Source organism: Balearica regulorum, chromosome 2, assembly GCF_011004875.1.
Source record: "Balearica regulorum gibbericeps isolate bBalReg1 chromosome 2, bBalReg1.pri, whole genome shotgun sequence".
NCBI lineage: Eukaryota > Metazoa > Chordata > Aves > Gruiformes > Gruidae > Balearica > Balearica regulorum.
In genome coordinates, this window is record NC_046185.1 from 71,006,707 (window position 1) to 71,025,533 (window position 18,827).

General features: G+C 39.7%; 1 protein-coding gene across 1 annotated transcript in view; it reads left to right on the forward strand.

The window, feature by feature from the left end:
* The first annotated feature begins 207 nt into the window (after positions 1–207).
* TERT (telomerase reverse transcriptase) overlaps positions 208–18,827 on the forward strand; it is a 33,224-nt gene continuing 14,604 nt past the window's right edge. The window contains exons 1-8 of the mRNA XM_075747111.1: positions 208–728; positions 1,947–3,849; positions 6,506–6,701; positions 9,787–9,976; positions 13,384–13,566; positions 14,661–14,822; positions 15,198–15,293; positions 17,355–17,440. Of these exons, the coding sequence (XP_075603226.1) occupies positions 501–728; positions 1,947–3,849; positions 6,506–6,701; positions 9,787–9,976; positions 13,384–13,566; positions 14,661–14,822; positions 15,198–15,293; positions 17,355–17,440 (3,044 nt within the window). The 5' untranslated portion in view covers positions 208–500. The remainder of the gene's footprint in view (positions 729–1,946; positions 3,850–6,505; positions 6,702–9,786; positions 9,977–13,383; positions 13,567–14,660; positions 14,823–15,197; positions 15,294–17,354; positions 17,441–18,827) is intronic.

Genomic DNA, 18,827 nt, shown 5'->3' on the forward strand with positions numbered 1-18,827 from the left:
ACTGTAGTTCACGCAGTCCCAAGTATCCTGAAAATACACAGGATGAATCATCCACCGAAAAGTTACTACAAAACTATCTGAAAATAAAAGCCTAAATGTCTGGCCAGAAGCCGGGCCACACATTTGCGGTAGCCAGTGCTAGTTCTCTCCCTCACATACGCTCCAGCCCGGGCCCGCTGCCTCACCAAAAGGCGCCGGAGGAGGGAAGGAGCGCCGGAGCTGGACAGCGGCCTCCCGCCCCGCCCCGCCCCGCCCCGCCTCACCTCGGCCGCCGCCGCATCGCGGCCACGTTGGGGCCCGGCAGCGCGGGGACGCAGCACCCAGGGGGCAATTTTGCGAGGGCGTATTATTTTTATTTTTTTTAATAACACTTTTTTTTTTTTTTTTTTTAAAGCAGCAGCTCCCTATTGCCTGGTGGTGGTGTGGGGTTTAACGTAGCGGTGCGGGAGGGAGGGGAGCGCAGGGCCGCCCCAGGTGGCGGCGTGCTCCATCTCCACAACATGGCGGGCACGGAGCCATTCGCGGCAGTGCTGGCCGCGCTGCGCGGGTGCTACGCTGAGGCCGCCCCGCTGGAGACCTTCATCCGGCGGCTGCGGGAGAGCGGCGCCGGGGAGGCCGAGGTGCTGCGGGGCGACGACGCCCCCTGCTACCGGACCTTCGTGGGGCAGTGCCTAGTGTGCGTCCCCCGCGGGGCCCGCGCCATCCCCCGGCCCTTCACCTTCCAGCAGGTAGGAGGCAGGGCGCGAGTGATAGCTCGCTCGCACCTGCGTCGGGCCCGGGGCGGCCGGAGCAGCGCAGCCCTCGCCGAGGAGCGAGCCCTGTTGGGGGCCTTGGCGAGGCCCCCCGCCCCCCGGGGCCGCGGCTGGCGGTGCGGGGCTTCCCCGGCGGCGCGGGGCTTCCCCGGCGGCTAGCGTGAGCGGCAACAGCCGCTGCCAGCCCTTGGGGGCCGCGGAGACGGCGCTCTGCGCCGCCGCCCGCCCTGGCTGGCAAGGCGCTTCCTGTCCTCCATGCGGGCGGGGGGGCGGCCGCCCTTCGCCCCTCGTGGCTGCTGCCGGCCGAGCCTCCCCGCCGGGCCTCGCCTGCCCCCTTCAGCCTTCTCGGCTGTGGGTCCTAGTCAGCGGGGAGCGGTGGGAGACCATCTCCCCTCCCTTCTTCTCTTCTGGGGGGTGGGCGAGCAAAGGCTTGGTGCCCGCGGGTGGGTGGTCGGTAACACGAAAGGTCTGCATGCCTGAGGTTCCCTGGCTCTCTGCTTGCCCTGTGAGGTAGGAGCGAACAAACCACATGTAGCCGGGGAGCAACTGGGAATGAAAAATGGCACTTTCCCGCTCTGAGAGGATAGAGAAGAGGGGGGAAAACCGCTTGCGCGTCGGTGTTTAAGCAGAAGAAACTTCTCAGGGAGGAAAGGCTGCTTTTCTCTTCTGAGTGAGCAAAACGGCTACAGTAGGAAACAAACTTTGCAAGTTTGTTGAGTGGGTTTGAGAACTGTGAACTGAGTCGTTTAGTTGAACTTTTCTTTATGTAAAAGGAAATGGAGGCCTCAAGAAAATCAGTGTTAGTTCCCTGGAGGTTAGAGCCTGCGTGAGCATGTATCTGTGGGCAGGGTGACCTGGAAGCCTTGGAGTCCAGGTTGCTGAGGGTGCCGAAGGGAGTAGTGTAGGGTGTTCCCTGGGCATGAAAATTGGGATCAAAAGAGCAGACGTTAAAAAGATCTGCTTAAAGTTGCAGGCCCACGTTGCTGCATGTAAGCATCTTGTGGTGCACTGGAAAATCTTTCTTTTTGGGTATGGCACTTGTGAATCATTAACACAGCTTTAGATCAAATCCTTTCAAAGCTTATGTCTAGGACTGTGTATCTTGCATGTCTGTTTATTTAAAGCGTATATCATGGTTTATGGGAGAGTCGGTGATAAAAGGTAATTTTCTTCTTTCTTTCTTTCTTTCTTCAGTTATCTAGTCAGAGTGAAGTCATCACAAGAGTAGTTCAGAGACTGTGTGAAAAAAGGAAGAAGAATGTCCTCGCATATGGATACTCCTTACTGGATGAAAACAGTTCTCACTTCCAAATCATGCCGTCTTCAAATATATACAGCTACCTACCCAATACTGCAACAGAAACTATTCGTATCAGCGGCCTCTGGGAAACACTGCTGAGCAGGATAGGGGATGATGTGATGATGTATTTATTGGAACACTGTGCAATCTTTATGCTGGTTCCCCCTAGTAATTGTTACCAAGTTTGTGGGCAACCAGTTTATGAACTTATTTCACATAATGTAGACTCATCCCCAGTGTTTGTTAAACAAAGGTTTTCAAAGCATAAACGTAGTAGCTTGCTTGACTATATGCAAAAAAGGCTTATGTTTCATAGACAGTATCTTTCAAAGTCACATTGGTGGAAATACAGACAAAAACTTGAAGCTAATGTCTCCAGCATGGGAAATAAAAAAAGTAACAAGATACAAAGCTTAGTGTCCAGGTACCAGTGTTCTGCAAAAACTGTTTCTAAAGCAAGCAAACAGATCAGAATGGTTACAGAACATCTGGAAAAACAGAGTAGCTCCAGTTTGTATTTGTCAGCGACGGCACCATCTTTAAAAAGGAAGCTTCATAGGGAACAACTTGAAATTCCATCTAAGAGAGCAAAAGTGGAGGAGAAAGTGAGAGAGGAAAAGTCTTGTAATCTCACTCCTGATGTAAACCAAAGTAGTTCTAAGAGATATGGAACTGGGCATGTAGCATCACATTCTGTAAGTCTCATTAAAAAGCACATTTCTCAAAGAAGTAACAGTGATATGTCTGGTCCTTCTTTAGTTCACACATCTGGTGATGGGAAGAAGTTTGTGGCAGGTGAAAGTTCTTTTCTGCAAGGAGTTCAGAGTGACAGACCTTTAAAGTCCAGCAATGAAACGCAAGCAGAATCCCATAGAAAAGGAGTAGAGATGCATATGTATAAATCTCAGTTGGATTCTGTACAAATCAAACCCATGGAGGGTATTTCTTCAAAATGCAGAAGGCAGGAAAGTCCCCTAGCTCATTTGGCAAAGAAGTTACCAAACACGCTCTTGCGTTCTGCGGTGTATGTTGACAGGAAGCTGCTTCTGTATTCTCGCAGGAGTTTCCAAGAATGTTTTCCTAAATCGTTTTTATTGAATCGCTTGCAGGGCTGTCAGGCAGGTGGAAGACGGCTTATAGAAACTATATTCTTAAGCCAAAATCTGTTGGAGCAAAAGCACAACCAAAGTCTGCCACATCACAACTGGAGAAAGAAGAGGTTGCCCAAACGCTACTGGCAAATGAGACATACCTTTCAGAAACTGTTAAAGAACCATGGAAAGTGCCCTTACATAGTTCTCTTGAAAAAAAATTGCCCTGTCTGGATATCTGAAACCAGTGTGAGAAAAACTGAGCTGCCTTGTCAGGCAGCTTTGCCTGGGGAAGCAGAGGTTCACGAGCAAGCAGAACAGTTTGGGAAAGAGCCTACTAAGTGTGTGACAAGCAGCAGATGTGAATCTGGTCACGCTGATGTGCCAGACAACTTACACGCTCCTCTAGCAAAATCTGTGCGTGAGGAGTCGCAGAGTGAGGAGCAGAACCCAGGAGAGGTGTGTGATTCAGCCCTTGGGGAGCTCCTCAAGCAGCACAGCAGCCACTGGCAGGTGTACATCTTTGTGAGGGAGTGCCTGGAGCGGGTCATCCCCGCTGAGCTTTGGGGTTCAAACCATAACAAGTGCCGGTTCTTAAAAAATGTGAAAGCATTCATTTCCATGGGGAAGTTTGCTAAGCTTTCATTGCAGGAGTTGATGTGGAAGATGAGAGTGAATGACTGCGTGTGGCTTCGTCTAGTCAAAGGTACTTCTTACATTAAAGAACTAAGTGGTGGGGGTGTCAGATGACTGGTGTTCATGTTTAAGGTGGGAAGGGGAGGATATTGAATCTGTATTCAGAGTTGTTGGGTTCATTGGTAATAACCAGAGCTGAGAGAGCAAGCCTAGTAGTGTTTGTAATTGATGGTGGAAGAACACTTAAACCTGTCTTCCTTCCAAAACTTATTTTTATTGTTTTCATTCACACTTTTTGTGTTTAATTTTGTGTTTCATAAACATGAATTCAGAACCTGGGCCATTCAAGAAAACTCCCTTCTACCCCCTACCCTCCAAATTGCAGTAGTTCTGAAAATCCATTGAAGTATGACGTAGGCACGTAAAGAACAAATGCAGTCTGCCTGTTGGTTACTGTAAGCCTTCAGAAAGAACTAAAGGCAAATCAAGACAGCTGTAGTGGCTTGTGTTCCTCTGCTATGGGAGTGAACCTTCATCCCACAGCGTGGCTCCCCCCACTCCAAATCAACCCTGTGAGAAAGACAAGTATGGGACCCACGCAATACAGGGCTGCCCACCATCAGTTGCTTTTCTAGAGCCCTTCTCTGGGAACAACAGACCGTTACTGAGCACTACGTCAGGCTGGGTAGTTGGTGGTGCAGAGGTCACCAGACCAAGTGGTCCCTGGCTGAAAACTGTTGTGATGGCATCAGCTGATTGCTCCAAATTCTGTACAAGTCCCTTGTGTTTAGTCCTCTTTTCAGATGATAACTGGTAAATCTTGCTTCCTTGAAGTCTTTCTTCAGACACTCTCCTAGGACTTAAATCTAGGCTGAAGCTGTGGTTCTGTGGTTGATTGCTGTAGGTTCTAAGGCATATTGTCATTTTTTCTGTGCTTCCATTCATACAATGTGGATTGCACTTCCTTAACTGCTATGTTTGCAGTATTTATTCTTACCTGGTCATGTTCTTGGATCCTACAGTAATGTGAGCTGAAAATGGTATTCATTTTTAAAAGGTGTGATAAGGTTCTGAAATTACTAAAGCTTCTTTGTAATGTAGGAGGAAAATAAAAAGTCTGATGTTTGAGAACTGATGTCAAAAATAGGGGAGGTTAGACTTCCTTAAGAAACTGTTTGTTCTGGTAAATATATCGATTCTTTATTCAGAAACTGTGGCTCAAAAATATGCTTTTCAAAATGCTGAGGAGTTAAATATTTTAAAAGGTTTTTTTATTGTAAAATATATGTTTAGTTCATAGTCATTTGGAAGATCTTATCTTAAAAAAAATGTAATAGTCTCTTATTCTCTGGCCTTATTCCAGGAAAAGCAACACATAGCTTGATTTTAATTTTCATGAAACTACTCCCTTGTGCTTGAAGTTTAAACACACGTTTAATTGCTTTGCTGCACTGTGGGTGGTTTGGTTTTCTTTCTTTCTTTCTTTTTTTCTCTAAAAGTAATAGTAGTGGGTTTTTGTCAGTTCCCTGAATTGTAGTCATCATTTACATCTGCTGTCAAGAACTTAGAAAACAAATTATCTAGTTCCAGGACAGCTACTTAGCAACATTCTGATTTAATTTGTGTATCACAACTGCATATTGCAACTCTTCAGTTAGAGAATTTTCTGACAATCACTGGGTTTTTTCATTAATGTTACCTGACTTCTGTTGAAGTGAGCACTGTTTTATCTCTTTGTGGTAGTCTTTTCTTAGGTGCTGTAAATATGTGAAAATGTCTCCGCCCTGAAGTGCACAAAAAGCAAACAGGGTAGAGAACTGGAAACTTATTTCCATTTTATAAGTTTCAGTTTTAAGCCTCAGCTCTGTTGTGTCAAAAGTAAGCTGGTTTTAACACATTTGTGCCATAATCATGCAGCTAAACTAATATTTCTGTATAATTTCTTCAAATTATCCTGTTGTATTTTGCTAAATTCTACTTTTTAATTAGAAAAGGTGTCACTGGAAGTTGGCAAAAATTCAGTATTGTAGCATGGGGTTTTATTCCCTTCTCACTTATCCAGATTTAGACATCACTACAAATCTATGTGGCCTTAAATTTGACAGTAGCTAGTAAAGTTCATAATTTTTGTGCTGATGGACTTAGGATGATTTTTTTTTTTTTTTTTTAACTGCAGCAACAAGTTTTATATAGGATGTCTGAAATAAAGCCTAACCCTGAAATTAATTTTCATGTAATTGGGAAATCTGAATATCACTCTCATCCCCAAGTCAGGCCAGTTTAATTCTGTTACCTAAGTATTTTCATTCTTTTGTGGTTTTTTGTTTTTTTTTAAATTTTATATTGTAGTAGGCTTATTTCCATTTCACTTTTCCCTTCACAATAATCTTGCCATTGTGCATTAAAGGTCTTGCACAACCAGCGTTGGGGGAAGAAAGTAAGTCTTTGGGCTACTAATGGCATGTATTTGTATCCTGTATGTCAATTTGTCACTGCAAATTAGCTTCTATGTTTGTACTTTATGCTTGGGTCAGCCACATTATTTAATGCCAGTGAAAATTTGGAGCAATAGCTGTGCAATTGTTTGTATTTGCTTTTTTTCTTTCCATTAACCTCAAGCTAAGAAAAGTGTGTTATGTGTTGTTTTTTTTGCTTGTATGTTCTGTTTCTTTACTAATACAAATAGTTGATTTTTACTATAACTACCTTTGAATTGTTTATTGAAGGTGATCACTTTGTTCCTGCCTATGAACACTGTTTCCGTGAAGAGCTTTTGGCTAAATTCCTATACTGGCTGATGGATACCTATGTTGTTGAGTTGCTCAGATCATTTTTCTATATCACCGAGACCATGTTCCAGAAAAACATGCTTTTCTACTACCGAAAGTTTATTTGGGGCAAGTTACAGAACATTGGAATTAGGTAACATTGGAAAACTAATCAAACATTAATGGAATATGTGGAAATCTCATGTTTTGTAGTGTAAAGTTGTAATTCTACTTTAATTTATGGCCCATTTATCTTTCTTTTATTTGCTTAATTTCCCAAAAGAAAATCCAACCTGTCATTGTAGTATGCACAGCTTGTAAACTCAGAAATATTTTGTGTAGAGAAAACTGATTAAAATTTAGAATTCTTTGGTAGGAGAAGAGAAACCTTTGCAATAATAAAATCCATTATGAAGAAGATTTTGTTTTGGTAAGTCACTTCTTTACAACTTTTAACAACAAGTAAAGCATAGTGACAGAATCCCAAAGTAACCTTGAGAAAGTTAATTTTAAAAATACTCATTTTGCTTCAACTGCTTTAATTTTAAAAAACAAATCTCTGTTGAAATGCTGTAATACTCTATTCATAAATTCAGACAGTAGTATTGTGGGAGTTTTTGGTTGGTTGGTTTTTGTGGGTTTTTTGGTTTTGGGGTTTTTTTTTAAAGTTGAGGGATTTAAAAGCTTTTTTGCAGCTTCTTTTTTAGTGTGGCTCTGGAATTCCATGCTACTTTTTTTGTCTTAAAAATGCATGCATGTATGTAAGTTAGGGCATTATTTAAGATCAAATTTTAAGCAATTGAGTGAGAAAATAGGAAAGATCTAAAGGCAATTTTAATGAACAGTATTGTGCACACATCTCCATAGTTCACATCTTTTGGGTTTTCATTATAAATTGTTGGTGTCTGAAAGCGCTTTGGAATGGTGCAAAATGAGCATACTTGATGTCTTCTGTTTTAATGGCCATTTGATATGGTAAACTTTTTGCTTTCACAGTGGTCTGTTGGTCTACAATGTTAAATGTGTGAATTTCCCCCCCTTCCCCTCCTGCCCTGCCGCTCCCTGATTTCAACATTGGTATATCTCCAGTGCAGCTCTTCTGCTTATCTGTTTGTACTTAATAGGGCCTTGATCTTGTTTGCAGCTGTAGCACAGAAAATGCAATTTAAATAGTAGTAGTAGAATGTAATTCAATCCCATATGTTCCGTTTGTCTTGTCTTTGACCTAACAGCCTTAGGGTTGCAATTAGTGGTTTATGTAGTTTTAATGTACTTCAAAGGCTACTTTTTGGCTTACAGTGTCATCAAATACTAACTTTTACGTATTAGATATAATGCTGGTTTTAGTGGGGTATGTGATTGAAAGAAAACAAATATGTTTGGGGGTGTGTATATATATATATATATATATATATTCACAGTTTCCCAGAAAAACCCAATGTGTAAGGACAAGGTGCTCTGAACTCAAAAGACCCTAATCTGGGCTGATCACATTTCTTCTGATTTCCTCACCACATATTTCCCCACCGTGCAGGAAGCCCCTTCTCACCTTTGGCTCGGGAAGTCCCTGAACTGCAGATTACTGGAAGTTGGGGAAGCGCCCTGAGGAAGTACTGCTGCATGTTTCCCAAGGGCATGCTCTAAGGACAGCGTGTTTGCTGTTCGCTGCAGGATACGTAGCTACGCGGACTTCTGGTCTGACCCCAGCAGCTGCACTTCAGCTTCACTCACAAGGCTAGGGCTTTCAGTACTCTGCTTTTTTGAGTGTGCTGTGCAATGTGAGTTCTACTAATCCAGCTTCCTGCGTTTGTACAGGTGGCAAGCTGTCCACTTCACATGGGAGGAGAGAAATTTGGGTTTAGAGATATGGTGAAACAGCTGTTCAGGGCTTCCTGTGCTTCCTTGGCCATTTCACGCCTCTCCAGGCACCATTCCCTCTTACCCAGGCAGTGTTTTCGGTGAAATTGGTGCCAGAGGCTGTTGAGTTGCTCCCACCTTCCTTGGAGGAAGAGTATCTGGTGGCCTCAGTTGTTGCCTTAATGGGTTTTCTGTGGCTGTCCTGGTCCTTACTCCTCTTCAGCTGGAGCTGCTCATGGCAATTGCTCTGATCTGGCTTGCCGGAAGGTGTTCACAGCCAAGTGTAGCCACTGATGCCTTTTCAGTTCTTTTGCATCCTCCTTTGGGAGGAAGAGGATGTGTGAAACAGGCTGGACCAAGTGGACCTGGATTCTACTCATGAGCTTGCTTTTGCACTGTGTTGTCATTAGGGGGTAAATCCCAATCCTGAAGGGCTGTCTGTATGAGTAGATCTTCCTGTGCAGAATCTCAAGGGTACAGACCACGTGATAATATGGCCTTCTTTTGCTAAACCAGCCTGTTGGTTGGTGTGGGATGAGAAAAATCTGCATGCAAATTTAGATTTGCATCCCCTCTTCTGAAGGGATTTAAATCATCTCGCTTTACTTCCCCGGGGAGTATCCTAACCACTAGGCTGTAGGGCTTTTTGGAATGGCACATTCTGCCCTTCTGAAGCAGTGCAGGAGAGTGATCCGGGTCTTTTGCATTGCAAGTAGGCCACTTTAACAATATAATCTTAAGTAAAAGCAAAGGCTTTTGCACCGTGTCCTTTTTCCTGCCTCATTGCATGGGAAAGTATTGATTTGGACTAAGCCACACTGAACACTAAGTCCTGATGGAGGTATCTGAGGGGAAAACACATTTCCTGGTAAGACAGACTTAGAGAGCTCAGAATCTGTGACTTAGGAGCCTTCAGTTCTTCATTATTCTCTGCTGTTCACTTGAGCTGATGCCTGCTCAGCAGATAGGTTCTTTTGAATCGTGTTACTGGAGATCTAAATGCCCTTTTGTTGTATATGTATTCTTCTGAAACCATGAGTAATATCCAACTTCCTGTCGCCTTGCATAAAAAAATACTTCATAATGTTCAAATGTAGTGGGCTAATCTGTGCTTAAATTTTCATTTGTGTTAATTAAGATTTTTTTATTATTATTGTAATTTGCATCAAGCAGATGTGTACTTCCTTATTATTGTATTACATTGTCATTAAGATACCATGAAATTGTTCTGAAATTCAGATTTCCATGTCACTTTCTGCAGTGGTTAGTATTTGTAATTATCTTCTTAGTAAAATATTTGGCGTCAGTTATCATAAAGAGATTAAATGTTTTAACTTACTGTCTTTCCTATTGCTTACACTAAACATGTGTTTCTATTTTAGAAACCATTTTGCCAAAGTACATCTACGTGCTTTATCTTCAGAGGAGATTGAAGCTGTCCGTCAAAAAAAATATGCTCCTATGGCATCAAAGCTCCGGTTCATTCCCAAAGCGAATGGTTTAAGACCCATAGTAAAAGTGAGCGGTGTTGTTGAGGCACGAGCATTCAGCAGGGAAAGCAGAGAAAAGAAGGTTTTTATTTTCTTTATTGTTTTATGTGGGTTTGATGTAGGCAGCTAATAAAGCAAGTGAGGTGGCATTTTTATGTTCTGTAAAACTACTTTTAACGTGCTCAACTGGAACATTCAAATCAGAATGACTGAGTGGGTCTGCCTGTTGCAACTTAGCTTCTCTTTTCCCATTGCTTAATTACCATTAGCCTCCAATTTCAGAATCACATACTTCTGGCATGGCCTGTCAGGTAATCATGTTTTCTTTCTCTTCTTTTCTCTTTCCATTCCTTTCCCTCAGGCTTGCTAACTGTGTCTGGTTGTGGTAGGCATTGGCCATCTATGGGAGTAGAAGGATGGAAATCTCAAAGATACTCAGTATTCTGAACTAACATGTCGTATTTGTTTGGCACACCAGAGGGTGAGGGGCAGATGAGTCCAACCTGTTGGGATTTACCTGAATTCTGATTGTGCACATTGATCGGCTAGTTGGCTGTGGTGCCCAGTCAGCCCAGGGGGATGAAGAGTGATGAATTGAGTGTGTGACAGAAGAAGGTCTAAGAAGGGCGAGGAAGCTGGATCAAGCATAGTAGGCTGATAGGAAGGAAACTGGAAATTACTGCAGTGTGGGAACAGAGACAGAACACACAGTGCACAGAATAATCTATTTACCAGGCCAGTTAACCACAAAACATAGTGGGAACCCAGTTTCACTATCTTGCATGACTGCATTAATTGTTTTTCCTTGAGGCTGAGTCCTGTTTAGTGCACAAGGTTAAATGTTCCTCAAATGGGTGAGAGGTCAATGGCTTCTTAGTACTTACTGTTCAATATGTGGTCCCAGACCAAATTTACAGAGCATCAACTAAAAACTGTTCTGAAGTGTTGTTTCTTCACAGTCATTTCTGTGACAATCAGACTGTCAGATTTGAGAGTATGCACACAGTTAACTTGGAAATAGCTGCAGTACTTTAAAGGTGCTGTTGGTCCTGTAGCAGATCTGGCATAAAGAATGTCATGGATATACTGAAGAAGATGAAGGTTCGAAGTCAACCGTGATAGCTGGGCAAGTGGTTTGAGCTAACCTGGCTGCCCTGGAGGTGAGAGGGAATATCTACATCTGCTGAAAAGTCCAAGCAATAGACTTGTTGGAGAGTTTTGACAAAAACCCGAAGACACGAAGGTCTTCAGCTGTTAGACAGAACCATCTGTCTAAGGTAATCACAAAGCATAGATAATAACTTTCATAAATCCATGAAAGGTGGTGATAGTATTACCTCTCTTCTCAGATAGCTGGCTGAGAGAAGTGTCTAGTGTAAAATGATCATCTTATTTATGAATTCAGGGCTTCCAACCTAATGGAAGTGATTTCATCTTTTTTTTTTCTTCTCTTTTTTTTAATTCTTTTTTTTCCCCCCAAACTTACATGGTTACTTGGTTTGTTTGGCAAACATGGCATTTTGTCCTGCACTCTTTTCCAGTTTTTCATCTTGTACGATATCCAACTTGTCTCTGCTCTCTACTTTCCTCCTAGCATTTAAATTGTAGAAGGGAGACAATCTTCCAGTTCTTTCTGTCTGACAATACTCCAAGTTTTGGAATTTGGAAACCAGTTTAGAATTGTAGGGGTAGTCTTGGCCAGCTTCTGTAGCTCAACACTGGAATATATCCAGATGAACTACTGGAGATAATCTCCCAAATATCCAGCAAACCAACTTCTGATTCTTGGGCAACTCTCAAACATTGCTGCAAAACACATGGTGGAATGAGTCCAGTTCTGTGAATTTATCCTCAAATCACTGTGGATTTTGTTTTGTTTCAAAGGTTTTATGTATTTGCTTTACATCCTTCTTCCTTTTTTCGTTTAAACCAATTTTTTTATTTTTTATTTTTAATGGGAAGCTCAAAGCACTGGGAGGCAGCAGGGTTCTAAAAGATCTGATTTGTCTGAGAGTTTATAGTCTTTTATTGCATTCTTCAGAGATTCTAGCAGATCTTTAGGTTTTGCAAAAATGTTAACAACACTGTGGATTAGACCTGTTCTGGGGAATTAAGAGGCTCGAGGGAATTCCTTGTAACGTGAAAATGAGCTACTGTGAATTCTGCATCTCCAAGTCCCTCAGGTCTAGTTCAAACTGGGTTTCAAATCAGTCTCAATTTTCTTTTATTGACTCACCTGCTAACACCCATATGGCCATCAGCTTTGTGAAAAGGCGAAGGTGTGTTTTTTGTGAAAAAACAACCATCCTGGGATAGGCTCATTAAGAAGGAAAGGAGGAACTTTTCTACTGATGATTGCTTTGATCTTGCTGCTTCTGTTTACCTTTGATCTATGTCTCTACCCTTTTGACTTTTTTTCCTTAGAAACTTGGCCTATAACAGAAAAGATACCACTGCAATAATTCAGGAGAGCATCTTAATTTTTCTTTGTATTATAAACTGGTCAAAAATATTTTGCAAGATCAGCCAATGAACGAACATAATACCTTACGTAAAACAGTGAAGTTGAATCAAGTTGTTTTCAAGGCAGTGGCAGTAGTACACTAAATGTTTTTGGTGTGCTTGTTTGCCAGCTTTTCACTGAAACCTGTAATTGATTTTCTTCAGTGCGTACGTAAATGTGTGCATTAATTGCAATTGCAATTAATTGCAATATGAAAGCAATTGCAATGCTTTCATAATTAGCAGTTTCAGTGTATCCATGTCATGATCACAATACTACCATTGAGAATAAGAACCTTTTATGTTCTGTGTATATACTTTTTGGAGGATTTCTCTGAAGTTCTAAACTGATTCATAAGTATGCTATGTGTGGAGTTTGTTTATTTTCTTCAATAGTATGGCTTGCCCTTTCAACATTCTTTTACCAGGTCTGTCAATATTGTTTTTTCCTTAAGGTGTTTACAGAGCTAATCAACCTGCACAACTCTGGTGTATTTTACTGTTCCCATAGCTGAGAGTTAAATCTTTGCTAATGTACTTGCATAAAATACCTCCAGAGGCTGAACTGATGGTGCAGGTGGAGTTAGCCTGAAGTCTCAGGGCACATGTTCTTTTTGCTGTTCTTCTTGCAGTGATAATCTCCAGCAGAGAGAATGAATGATATTTAAGAAGTTACCTTCTAATTGGTGGCAGTTGTATTTGCTGGAGTCCATCTATTTATGTCCTTAACTATTACACCTTGATTTCCGAGAGTCAAGTATAGGAAAAAACCCAACATTTTCCATACCATAGGATTTAAATGTACCAAAAACCCCAAAAACCTCTGAGACAGTAGCTGTATTCAGGCTTTCTGAAAACTGCAGTTGACTAATATAGTAAATACACAAAATTAATCTTACATTTCATCTAAACGTGAAATCTGTGTATTGCAGAGAATTTAGTATGTTTCAGCATACTTCAAGGTGGTTGTCTTTGGTCTCTCTGTAGATGCATCACTACAACACTCAACTAAAAAATCTATTTAGTGTGTTAAATTATGAACGGACCATAAACACCAGTTTTATCGGCTCGTCAGTGTTTGGGAAAGATGATATCTACAAGACATGGAAGAAGTTTGTTACAAAGGTTCTTGAATCAGATGGTGAAATTCCTCATTTCTACTATGTTAAGGTATGTCTTTTTAATTACATATTCAAACTGACTTTTCAAAGTCAGCTTGTACAGATACTGTGATCTGAGTGCATAATTATTTCTTTTTCAAAATAAACTTTTGTGCATACCCAACAGAGACTCTGGTTGGTTTTTTGAGGGGGAGGGTGTCCCTGCAGTAGCACTTCCTTTATTTGTTTTTTTTTTTTTTTTAAATAGGTCGCTTCTATCTCAGTATCATTAGTTTCTGTTGAAAGTCAACACTTGAACTCTAGTGTCTCTCCAATAAGTTTCTTTTCCCACTTGAAAAAAAATGAGTGTTTGTCATATCCCACTATTTGAAGGAGTTTCTTCTTAAAACTTCTGTTTTCCAGTTATGTCTAGCAGGCAACCTTTTGTGTTTGAGCTCAATTCATAGCTTTGAATTGGGGCAACTTACAAAGATGTATGTAACTTACACAGTTTTGTATATGTTGTACTAGGGTTCCTCTCCTGTGCTCTCTCATATCTCAGCTGTCATCCTGCCCTGAATTTATTGTCAGTGATTGTCTCGTTATCTTTCAAACCAAAGAATAATGTAATTTACATAGTTTTCCTAAGATTGTTGCTTCTTCAGGTTTTGAATTTTGACTATGACAAGTAAAAGCAGAGTTAAAATTGCAGTATGAGGTTTAGGAAAGGTAAAACATCTGGGTTTGCTGCTTTCTGAAGCCTAAGATGCCACCTCCATGATCATATGGAGAGGGAGGTTTCTTAAAATATTTAAACATATTAAAGTATCAGCAATAAACTTTAGTTAAATGATTGAAGGTTCAGTGTTAGATTTAAGGTTGCATATAGTATCTTCTGTTAGTAACAAGAATTGTGTTAAAATTGATGGTTTGGTTATCCCTTGTAAGGGAAGACTCATTGATGAGTGAGGAAGGGTTTTTGCAGATAAGCAATGAGTTTTTGTTTTGTCGTAAGTTTGGACTGAATGATGCAGTAATTTCACTCTGATGTGATTTATCCTTCAGCCTTGTTCACACATACTACAACAATTCTTTTCTCATACTGCCACAGTGTTTACAGTAATACTGATGAATACATAATGGCAGATATTTCTTCTGTTTCAGGCTGATGTGTCCAGGGCTTATGATACCATTCCTCACAATAAACTTGTGGAAGTGATTTCACGGATCTTAAACCCTGAGAAAAGAACTGTCTATTGCATACGGCGCTATGCTGTGATTATGATTACCACAAGTGGAAAAGCCAGGAGATTCTATAGGAGACACGTATGACTTGCTGATTTCTTCTGTTTGCTGCTGTAGATATATTTCAGTCAAAGGAAATTTTTTTTTTGTTCATAGCTTTTTTTTTTACTCATAATTTGAATAAGGAAATTACTTCATAAACCCTTTTTTAGTAGTGTTGAATATTTTCCAGAGGTAGCAAAGCTTCCTTTTACTCTTTACTCAGCATTAGTAAGAATAAAGATCAATGTATTGTGGAAATAGAGATATGTGAGGGAGATACTTCATTTTTACAATAGCAGAATTGTTGGATTAAAATAATGCAATAAAGCTGGCCCTTTGACCTTCACTGAATAAGAGTCTGGTACTGAATTTTCTATTGCTTTTGTTATTTATTTCTTTGCACTCAATATACAGGTTTCTACTTTCAAGGATTTTATGCCAGATATGAAGCAATTTGTGTCCCAGCTTCAGGAGAATGCTTCATTGCAAAATGCAATAATAGTTGAACAGGTAAATATTGGGAGGCTTCTTTTCAACTGAAAAAGAAAGCCACAGAAGAATTGGAGGAAGATTGAGATTTTTTAATTGAATATGCATATTATGTGGTGACACCACCTCTCTTCTTGTTACCCGGCACCTTCTGCAGAAACATTTTTGTCATCTCTTCTTTGATGATTATAACAGGCTCTCAGTGTTCAGTGGAAGGAGTGCACGAGGCAAGAAATCTGACAAAATATCCTTCTAGACTTTTCCCAGATTTTCTCATTGTTGTCTCAAACTTTCATTTTAACCAGTGTTTTCTTTTTCCTTTCCTAATTCCATTTTTTGTTGCAACTGTACTCAAGTGAGAAATTAACTATCTAGTAGAGAAGGTCTTTAACACTTGCTATTTCCAAAACGTACAGAAGTAAGAATGAGCAAAACGTATTCTAAGCTAAGTTGCTAAAGAAATAAATGTGGCATCTTGAATAGCAAACTGAACAGAATAGAAAAATGACTTTTTTTAGGGGGGGAAAAAAAAAGCTTGTTTTAATGATTACCTGCCAAGGTTGACAAGAGTGAAGTCTTGTTTAGAAGAGTTAAAATGCAGCACAAAACAAGATCAGCTCTTGTATTTTTTTGTTTGTTTGTTTAAAGAGATTTCTCACTTTCAGTGAATTAAATTATGCTTAAAAGTGATATGTATTTTAAATTTACTCCAACTGACACTTTGTTAGAAGAAGCAAGCATCCTTCTGTTGTTATAATTTTGGTGCAGCAGAGAACTGTACTAATTCCAAATGTTTGTTCTCAAGACTTGCTGCTGTGCAAGGAGCATGACAGAGAAAGACATAGAAATAGATTATATGCTCAATCACTTTTTTAATACATTTTGTTGCTTGGTATCATGGTGTTCCATGATTAGAACCTACAAGATTCTTGTGCATCAGCTGCCCAGACAGGTATTTTCTCACAGGCTACTTCCTCTCTAATTGAAATTGCCAGTGGAAAATTTTGACATAGGGTAGTTTATGCTTCTAATGTACAAGTAAAATGATCTTGTATATCTATGGACAAAGGAGTAGAATATACAATGTGGGTGGTGCACAATTCCAGGATCCTGCAAAGTGCGAAGAGCCTAATGAGTTCATGGATGAAAATGAAAACTAGCTGGATCTATGATGATGTGTATGTAGATTTTTGTTTTGTTCTTTTTTTCCGGTGGATATCTGATTCAGATAAGTGTGCTAGGTATTGCATGAACAGCAGCATTCTATTTTCAAAAGATTTTGCATTTGAAAACAATTTATGTGTGTCATTACTTCAAAAAAAAAAAAAAAAAGTGTTCTGAGAAGTATCATGTCAGTCTGGGTATCTGTACTACTGGTGCACCGTGTTACCTTTTCACTACAACTAACCGTGATCTCTCATGGCTCTATCTAAAGCTGGATGTGTTTGTCTGATGTCTAATATATGCTAATAGGAAATAGTTTTGCATTGGTTCTCATGAAGTCATTGTTAAAGGGATTTAAACTGATCTAAATTAATTTTGTTATTACACAATTTTAAACGCAAAAAGCTTTGTAAATATTTGGTGAACAGTCATGCATGGAATTTGTGGTAATACGTGGCAAAGAATGGGTTTTGCAGCAGAACTGGCAAGTGAGTCTGTCTATACTTGGGGAATCATAAAGAATATGGCAGTTATAGAAGTTGTCCTGCAGGATAGAAAGTGGCCAAAAGAGTTAGGTCTCATACATTGTAATAATGCAATATAATACACCAGCACTTTAAAAAGCGTTTTTAGATGTTATATTTGACTGTTTTTCCCATGTAATGCCATTCAAAACTGCTTTTCTCCTAAGGCAAAAGCAAAAAGAACTACATCTTTCAGGTGTTGGATGTGAGCAGCTTTTTAGCATGTATATTCAGATCTTGGTGTTACAAGTTTTGTTTCTTACCTTAGGGGTTTGAACTACTAAAGTCTTAACTTTTCATAAAGGTTTCTTTGTATCCTGTAAGTTTATACTGTATTTTTAGTTTTGGTACATCTCTAAGTTACAAATCCTGTTTTGTTTTGTCCCATTTCTAGAGCTTAACTTTTAATGAGACAAGCTCCAGCCTGTTTACTTTTTTTCTTCAAATGATACATAACAACATCCTGGAGATTGGAAGCAGGTAAAAAAGAAGTTAGTTTTTCTTCATATAATGTGTTTGGGTTTTTTTGGTTGATTATTTTTTGCTGTTAAGCAGGATACTTTTAAATGGCTTAGGGGATTTTTGACAGTTGTCTTTCAAAGATTTTTATTTCATGTTAATTTGAAATCTGTTTATCAGTTTAAGTTCCATGAAAGCATGAAGAGTTTGGAATCAAATTTGTATTTGAATAAAATTGCTCTTTCCCACCTGGATGATGTTAACTATACACAGAATGCATTATTCTAAAATATATAACCTTTTCATTTAAAACTGCAAATGTAGTTCAAAAGAAAAATACTTTAAAATGTTGGAATCCATAGTGGTGAACAAAAGCAAGGTAACATCCAAGTAATCATGCAAAAGCCTTGTTAGTCATTTCCCTGTAGTGCAAAATTAAACCTTTTCTGCATGACCTCGCTGTTTGGCAAGTTGCAATGAAAACAAAAAGCAATAACAATAGGAGTTAAAATTACTTGCAACTGCAAAACTAAGAATCAGATGTTATAGAGGGTAGTAATGCAGATTTCTTCTTGTGTTGCTAGAAATGCTGATCTGGTATTTACATTTTGCCTTTAGGTGGCAAATGTGTGTACCATGTCTAGAAAGCAAGTACTTCTATGATCTTTATTTGTAAATTCAGAGTGCAATATATTAGAATGAATAGCTTCTTAGTCTTGAAAAAAATGCCTTTATTTCAGAATACTTAATCTCACAGAATTGAGGGAGAGGGAGAAAAGCTTTAAAGGAGGTAAATAGAAGAATGTTTATAGGTTTTTCTAGCATTGATGCTTACACTCCCTTTGGCAGGATCATAAGAATGCTGATGTGGCATGCTATTAATAAGGACTAACTGACATCAGTATGTTTAATAAAAGTTTAGTGTTTTTAAAGAAAGTACACCCTGACAAAGGCAACTTTGCACTTACTTAAATTCAGTAACAGCTTGGCTGAAAAAATACTTTTTGTCCTGGAATGAATTTGCCCTTTTTAATTAGCTCGTTCTCATTTGTTCAAAAAAAAAAAAAAAAAAAAGCCAAACCCCAAAACTGCAAGTAAATTCAGTAAATTAATACACCCTTTAACTGATGGTCAAACATTCACTTGATGTTTTGAGAAAAATGCTGATTGTTGAGCTAGGGACTTAAAGGGAATCTTTTCATACCATTTGATATATCTATCAAAAGTCTGGAAAAATGTAAAATTACTGCTGGAAAAATTTGCAGAGGACTGAAAACATAGGTAAGATCACTGCTAGAATGTGGCTCTGGTGTCCAGTTGCATAATTTCATTCTCTTCAGTTTCACTAAGCCATTCATGTAGTAATGGTAAAATGGACATTATAACATAATATCTTACTACTTCAAAG